The 8,526-nt window shown below is 35.8% G+C and overlaps 1 protein-coding gene across 3 annotated transcripts; it reads left to right on the plus strand.

The window, feature by feature from the left end:
* The first annotated feature begins 838 nt into the window (after positions 1-838).
* On the plus strand, positions 839-3,834 carry LOC105046739 (pentatricopeptide repeat-containing protein At2g22410, mitochondrial-like). Of its 3 annotated transcripts, none has more exons than XR_012142163.1 (2): positions 839-3,096; positions 3,309-3,834. XR_012142163.1 is itself a non-coding variant. In XM_073259630.1 (1 exon), the coding sequence occupies exon 1, from the start codon at positions 888-890 to the stop codon at positions 2,916-2,918; it is 2,031 nt and encodes a 676-aa protein (XP_073115731.1). In that variant the 5' UTR covers positions 839-887; the 3' UTR covers positions 2,919-3,156. The 3 variants fall into 3 exon arrangements, 1 of the variants encoding a protein (XP_073115731.1); XR_012142164.1 differs by having other exon boundaries at positions 839-3,066; XM_073259630.1 differs by lacking the exon at positions 3,309-3,834 and having other exon boundaries at positions 839-3,156.
* Positions 3,835-8,526: the final 4,692 nt, after the last annotated feature.

Raw genomic sequence — 8,526 nt, forward strand, 5'->3', positions numbered from 1 at the left:
ACAACATGTGTACTCTGCGTCGGTCGCTGGCAATGTAGAGGAAAAGGAAAAGAGGAGAAGAGGTGATTCCTAGCTAATTATTATTTACAAAAATACTGTCAAGCAACTATTGATGATATGATGATCTATAATTATGATTTATGAGCCATTGTTTCAATAAATTATAAGCAAGCATATTCGATCTTGTGATCCTAGACATGCAACTCTATAGACTCCAAAAAGATAATTGTGAAATGTATCTAATGGCATGCGTTGCTATATATGACCAACAAGCAAGAACATGTTTACTAAAATGTTATATTAGTTAGCATTCTATGGCTATCACTGCAACTTCTAGTAAGATGTGGTCTTCAATTGCTAGCCTCTATTCTTTCAAATTTTTGGCTTTCTCTGGTTGAATCCAAGTACCCCTCACACATTAGAGGTGTATTTGGTTCGTGAGCGAAATCAAAATGAAAATAGCTTATCATGAAAATCGAAATTATTTCTTGATGTATTTGGTTCGTGATCAGAATTAGAATCAGAATCAGAATAAAATTTGAATACTAGAGAAGAGTTGGGATTGAGTTTTGGAAGATTAAGACACTCTTAAAATCTTTCAAAATTAGAATGAAAATAAAATTCTTTCTGATCAAATGATTAAAATAAAAATTATTTATTTTTATTTTCATTTCAAATTCTAACTTTTGTCAACCAAATATGCTATAGGTATTTAGGTAGTAAGTATTTCCGCGGTCAAGCATGGAAAGAGCCAGTTAGGTCTGACCAATCAAGCCAACAAGCTGAAAAATTTGGGGATTGATTCTGCCGAAATACCAAACCAGGCCGCGCTTTCCCGGCTTTTATTCGCTTGGCGTCGGGCTCCTTGCTCATGAACCCGGTTTCAGATGCATCCGGCTACAAACCGCGTCCAGAAAATACCCGTTGGTTCCCGTACTGCTCCCGCCAATTGTTCCATCCTTCCAAAGCTCCAAATCGCAATCCTCCCCAGATTCAAATCCGCCACCCACCAAACCCTCCACTCTCTTCTCCAACGATGCCCCTCCATGAAGCAACTCAGGCAGCTCCACTCCCAGCTCATCACCAATGGACTTCTCGGAGAATACCTCACCCTCGGGAGGCTCATCGCGTTCTGCTCCGTCTCCGACGCCGGAGACCTCGATTACGGCCGCGAGGTCTTCGAACGGGTCCCCGAGCCTAACAGATTCATGTGGAATAGTTTGATCCGGGGCTATTCCAACTGTGATAGCCCAAAGGAGGCCCTTTTCCTCCACCGCCGGATGTTGCGTTCTGGCCTCTTGCCGAACCACTTCACTCTTCCTTTCGTTCTCAAGTCGTGCGCCAAAGCGTCGGCTCATGTGGAAGCCCTGACGGTTCATGCTATGATCTTTAAGCTCGGATTTGAATCCCAGATCTTTGTAATGAATGCCCTCCTTCATGCCTACTCATCCTGTGGCTCGATGTCCTTAGCGCGTAAGGTGTTTGATGAGATTCCTTATAGGAATATCGTTTCTTGGAATTCGGTGATTGGCGGGTATTCTCAGTTGGGTGATTGTGAGGAAGCATTTGCTCTGTTCAGGGAAATGAGAGAATTGGGTTTGGAGCCTGATGAATTCACCCTGGTTAGCCTCCTCTCTGCTTGCTCACAAATGGTGAATCTCAATTTGGGGAGGCTTGTACATCATTACATAGTGGTTACAGGAGCTCATATCGATATGATTTTGGGAAATTCCTTGGTAGATATGTATGGAAAGTGTGGAGATTTATGTGTGGCCCAGAGATGCTTCGATGGGATGCCTGTGACGAATGTAATTACATGGACATCCATTGTCTGTGCTCATGCAAAACATGGGCTGATTGATGACGCTGGATGTTGGTTTAGTAGAATGCCTGAGAGGAATATAGTATCTTGGAATGCCATGATCTCTTGTTTTTTTCAAAATGGATTATATCATGAAGGCTTGGACCTGTACAACCAGATGCAAGATTTAGGTGTGTTGGCAGATGAGACGACGTTGGTTTCTGTTCTTTCAGCCTGTAGCCAAAATGGCAATTTGGTCACTGGGAAGAAAATCCATGATTACGTCTGTGGAAACATTGCAAATCCTAGTGTCACACTTTTTAATTCTCTTGTTGACATGTATGCAAAATGCGGTCATATAGACATTGCCTTGGGTCTCTTTGGCAGGATGCCAGAAAAGAATGTGGTGTCTTGGAATGTGATTATTGGGGCCTTGGCAATGCATGGGCATGCATTTGATACAGTTGAACTCTTCAAATGCATGGTCAGCAAGGGCTTTTCGCCTGATGGGATCACTTTTACTGGTTTGTTATGTGCATGCAGTCATAGAGGTCTACTGGAAGTTGGACAGCACTATTTTGAAGCTATGACTGATGTTTATAAGGTTCCACGTGAAATTGAACATTATGCATGCATGGTTGATCTCTTGGGGCGAGGAGGACAACTGGAGAAAGCAGTTCATTTGATAAAATGTATGCCAATGAAACCGGATGTTGTGATATGGGGTGCTTTGCTTGGAGCTTGCAAGATTCATGGCAACGTGAAGATTGGAAAACAAGTGATGAAACAACTTTTGGAGTTGGAGACAAACAATGGAGGTCTATATGTTCTCATCTCAAATATGTATTATGATGTTCACCAGTGGGAAGATATGAAAAATCTTAGGAAGCTTATGAAAGAGAGAGGGATAAAAAAGGACAAGGCAACAAGTTTGATTGAAATAGATAATAATTCCTATGAGTTTTTAGTAGAAGACATGAGACATGAAAGATCAAGAGATATATACTTTATGCTTGATCAATTAACAGATCATCTGATGTCCGTAGAATGTCTCTCCATGCCCTCTGGAGCATTTTTTGATGTGGAAGAATGGGAAGAATCTCTGTGTGTCTATTGAGTCATTCATTATTCTTTATAATATTCTTTTATACTCTATGGTTCAGCTGAAATCAAGCCAAAAGATGTATAATATTGTGTTAAAAAGGACAGGGCTCCTCCATCACAGCTGATGAACACTAGATCTTCTTGTTGCTCAACCTAAGCAGGTGTTCTCTGAATTCTTTATGACAACTGATGTAAGACGCTGATTTAATGAAATGTTTTTTTGAATGAAGATACCATGCAGCCTCTCTCTCTCTCTCTCTCTCTCTCACACACACACACACACACAACTGGAAGCATCAGCAAATCATGTTTGATTCAGATTTTGATTGGTTTAAGGTTGACTTGGACTTTTTTCTTTGGATCCATTATTTGATTCCTGTCTTTTTGTTTTGTGTTACAATAGCTGGATCAATCTTCAAAGCTAAGAAGAGGAAGAAAAGCCTACAACGAAGTTTCTCAGTAAGGAGAATTGGGTCAGGAAGCATCAAAGAAAATGATCAGTCTGTTTACCTTCTTTGACATAAATAATCTATGTTGAAATAATGAAGAAAATAGTCTGAAAAAAATCCAATTCCTTTGAACATTTCCACTGAGAATTGTTTCATGTTTTAAGATGAAATTATCATGAGTTCCACTAATGCTTGGTTTTTTTCAGGATTTTCAAAATGAGATGGAGCTAAGTCTTGTCTGGTCTGGGGTAGGGGTGGTTGAAACAAGGGTATATAATGATCAGAGCTACCGTTGATTCAAAGTTGGTGATACATCTAAAAAATAATATTAATTGTATATCATGATTTTTTTTAAAAAAAAGATTATAATGTGTTTGTTTTCTAATTACATTTTAGTTAATTTGGAGGGACCTGATGCAATGGGTCTTATGGTGGGCATGGATATGTATTTTGTTCAAGGGTTGGTACCATATGAATAGTTGTTATTCTCTATCATCAATCATGTCCATTTCAAAGTTGAGTGCATGAAATTGTTATTTGTCTTACTTTATTTGTCTTTCCTCTTTCTTTTCTTAGTCATCTATTAAATAGTGAGCATGAAAATGCATATATGATATAAAAGGATCATCAGACTTGTTGTAGATCACCTTTGGCACTTCAAGCAAATTTGGACAAGGTTCGTAAGCCAGATCCACAACAATAGAGGTCTATTTATGTATCAAAATCTTCAAAGAGAATAATTTTCAAAAATGGAGTCTGTTTGGAGAGCATTTTTTTTTTAAATTAGATTTCTTTAAGAGATTTATTATGTGGTGTCAATTTATAGGCCTATCAAGCTAAGGATGATCCTTTTCAAGACTATATAAATCTATGAACGCAAGGATGAACGAAATTTTGTTGTTTATAAAAATTTATAACTAAGTAGTATCTTTCAATTCAGGAAGAAGTGAGCGACATAATAGCAGATAAAGTTGATGTAAAAGTCAATATCTACTTGTAGAGAGATTTTAACTTTTCATTATTATTAATAGTAATCATAATTATTTTAGAAAAATTCTAGCCTCTTAACTAGAGCAAGGATGATTCTGAATTTTGTAAAAGTGTTCTTTACTAGTTTAAATAAAGTAATCGCAATCAAATGTATTACTGAATAAATGAAAAGAAGGGGATCCAAAACCCTACTTTCACAATTGTCATACTTTCTTCTTTTTTAAGACACTGAGTTGGGCAAATTAAGGGAATTGATGTCTTCTTTCTCCAAAGAAATGGATCTTTCATCAGTAATTAGTATAAAGTCCAAACTTGGAAGCAGTACAAGCAAATAGGAGAAAAATTGTTTAGTGCTCTTCATGCATCGAAGAATAAAAGTAAGGATGGCTACTGGTTCTACTCAATAAAAGATAATGTAAAGGGATGTGTCACTCAAAAAGAGTAAAAACTCGCTCATTCATATCTAGAGTAATATTTTATCTCGACTAGCACCTTCAACTTAAACATTAGCTACTCTTGTCACAACTTTGCCTCCAATATATGAGAGTGACAATCCCTTATCCACTAAAGAGAAGGATTCAAATAAGGCACTCAAATCTCTCTTGGAAGCTTGAGTTTAGACCTCTATGTGTGATGGAGTTGTGGATGCTGAGAACTTGGACTATTTGGACGATCTATTTTCTTACAGACAGTCATATCAATTCTCAAAAAGTAACTTTTGCCCACTCGATGCTTCCAGCCATACCCTTAATTGATTTTATTCTTATATGAGAAATAATGCTTTTTCTAATCTAGCATGATGAAAAATTAAAGTTTTAATTAAAAAGCAATTTGATTCAATAATTCATAAAGAAGAATGGTGGATCAAGTGACAGTACCTCTAATATAAGTATAATCAATGTATGCAGAACTGCACTATCAAGTTTCAGACGTAAGATTTTTTTTTTGGATCTTCATTGATAATCATGTATTTTTATCAAAGAGGTCTCCATAAGAATATTCAAAAGGAGTTAAACTTCTTCAAATTTAAGGATATTAGTGAAGTCAACATGAAGGCCATACGAATTGAGGAGCATATAACGAGGAATGATAGGAAGGACAAAAACTTAAAAGAACTAGGATAAAAATGGTAGTAAACTAAGCCACATTAGGAAGCAAGATAGGAAGCAAGACAATACAACTTAGAAAAATTATTGCAAGTATCATGAAATCAACAGACATTAAAAAAAAAAAAATGTTCTAGAAGGTTCGTCCTGAGTTGCAGCTTAAAAGAAAGAAGAAGTAGGCTGACTACAAACTAGCATAATAGTAGGATATCTTAAGGCAATAACTAGAGTAAATATGGAGATACGGGAGAAATTATCACTTGAAGAATCAGGTGAAATAGAGTACTATTGGTGCAATTATAGATTCTAGCAACTAGAAGAATCTTATCCTTGAAAGCCTAGTTTGGAAACCTAAGGCTAAAGACTACCCCTCATTCACATCCTTACCCTCTTAACTAGATCTAAAAAGTTGGTAAAGATCATCAAGAAATGTACCTTCAAACTTATAATAACTAAGAGATATATTGATGAGGTGATATATGAAATGGTTCCCTGGGTGTATATTAGTTCGTTGTTGGGATCTCCTATCTGGAAGATCGATCTACAGACAATAGTGAAAGTCTTGATTAATGAGGGATAGGAAAAAATTTTTGACTAATATTGCTAATACACAAGCAAAGTTGATATTGTGACTGTTATGCAGGCAAAAAGGCTAGTCGACACCTACAAAAAATTTATGTTGATAAGGATGAGAGAGATCGATGTCACTCAAGATAGATGGATTCCTTTGATATAGGCCCTTAATTCTAGTCAAAAAGTTCAGATTGATTGGTTACTAAAACAATTCCAAATCTATTTTAAGAAAAGCTACCACCTAGTTGCACCATTAAGCATGAGATTCAAGTAGATAGATATACCCCTTTGCCTACCTAGCCATTATTATAACTTAAACTAAGCAGTTACCATGTGGGCCGCTTGTGTTGTGGTTCGAATCCCAAAGAAAGATAATAGTTAGTCGACTTATATCAATTATCGTTCCATGAATAAGATCACCATAAAGAATATATATCTTCTATCTCAAATTGATGATCTACTAGACCAATACAAGCACACGAGATATTTCATTGAGTTGGACTTGAAGTCTAACCATCATTAGGTTCAAGTTCATGAGCAGGACACCTAGAAGATCACTTTCAAGATAAGGTAAGGCTTGTTTGGGTGATTGATGATGCCATTTTGTTTATGTAATGCCTTTATTACTTTCATGAGGTTGATGAACAAGGTGTTACAAATTTTCATTGAAGACTTCATTATTATATATCTATCTATCCTTTAAAACTTGTTGGCTGATGGAGAGGGGTGACTAAACTTATAGTTAGATGTGCAAGCATGCCACTGACATTAGAGCAGTTGAAAAGGGACTAATGAAAGGGAGGATAATGAGGATAGCGTAGGTTCAGATACTCTGACTTTCAAAGATTTTTGTCATCATCACATCACAATTTAAGAAATATGGATTGAGACATGGTGTAGCTTGGGCTACAATTGAAGAGATCTAAGTTAACATTAATCCTAATGTAAAGTCTCACTAGTAAATAAGGTAAAAGATAAATAAAGACAAAATTAAATTAATTGATGTGTCAATGGTTATTTTTTTCTGAGTATAATTTTACTCATTTATATTAGGAAACATAATAAATGCCCACTCCTAAACAATCCATGTTTAGCCTCCATCTCTAGCAATTTTAATAATCAATAGTAGTTATTCTTTTACTATATACATTTGTTAGAGCAACTACTCCATGCTAATTGTTAGGCTGATAATCATACCTTATTAGCCTTGATCTGTTATTAATCTCCATTGAGTCTATTTTGATATAGCTTGCATTAGCCATCTTCCTATAATTGGCTTATAGTACGAATTTCTATACTTGGATGTATCTTTAGGACCAATTTGGTCAGATCTCCTTATATAATACTCATTCACTTCGGTCTATTTTTTTATCAACCATCTTGGCTACTACATTAACTTTAGACCTTGGCTCAAAGATTGAGAGCTACATCTGAATCTACTTAAGAGCAGCCACATGTATAGTGATCTTGAAGTATTAGGATATGATGTCCCACCAAACATTCCCAAAAGGCTTGTATGTCCTTTGAACCTCTTCAAGCATATCAAAAAAATTATTGGCTGATGGAGAGGGGTGACAAGTCTTATGGCTAGATGTGTAAATATGCCATCGATGTTAGGAGTTAAAAAAGAGATAACTGAAGAGAGGATAATGGAGGTAGTATGGGTCTAGTTGTCTTGACCTTTAAGAACTTTCGTCATCTTCATACTACCATTCAAAAGAAGATAAATTAGGATAAGATACAGCTTGGGCTACAGTTAAAGAGATCTAAGTTAACACTACTCCTAGACTTTTAGTAGTAAATGAATACAGGATAAAGAAAAGATAAAATAAGATTGACAGAGAAATTGTAGATTCTCATAATACAATTTCACTTATTTATAATAGAAAATATAATAATTGCCTACTTCCAACAAAAGTCCATATCTGGCTTCTAACTTTGGCAATTTTGATAACCAACATGAGTTATCCTCTTACTACATATATTTATCAAAATGACTACTCGATACCAACTACCAAATCGATAATCATATCCCTTATAATTGGCCTATAGCATAATTTTCTACACTGAAAAATATCGTTAGGCAAATCAATCAGCTCTTCTTACACAATACTTGCTCACCTTGGTCTATTCATTTACTGACTATCCTTTACTACACAAGGTTATCAAAATGACTATTCTATACCAACTATCAAATTGATAATCATATCTCTTTATAATTGGCTTATAGTATGGTCTTCTGTACTAGAAAGTATCTTTAGGCGAATCAATCAACTCTTCTTACACAATACTCGTTTACCTCGGTCTATTCATTTTACCGACTATAGGCAACCACATTAGCTTTAGACCTTAGATCAAAACTTGGAAGCCCCATCTGATTCTACTTCAAAGCTATCATATGTATAATTATCATTGGGTGTTAGGATATCGTATAAATATGTGTTGATAATATCCTGATATGGAGAAAATACAATGACAAATTTTTAACTTTTGAAAAAAGCCA

The sequence above is a fragment of the Elaeis guineensis genome, chromosome 6, assembly GCF_000442705.2.
Source record: "Elaeis guineensis isolate ETL-2024a chromosome 6, EG11, whole genome shotgun sequence".
In the NCBI taxonomy this organism is placed as follows: Eukaryota; Viridiplantae; Streptophyta; class Magnoliopsida; order Arecales; family Arecaceae; genus Elaeis; species Elaeis guineensis.

Coding starts and splice junctions, on each gene's coding strand:
- LOC105046739 (XM_073259630.1), top strand. CDS start 888: ATGCATCCGGCTACAAACCGCGTCCAGAAAATACCCGTTGGTTCCCGT.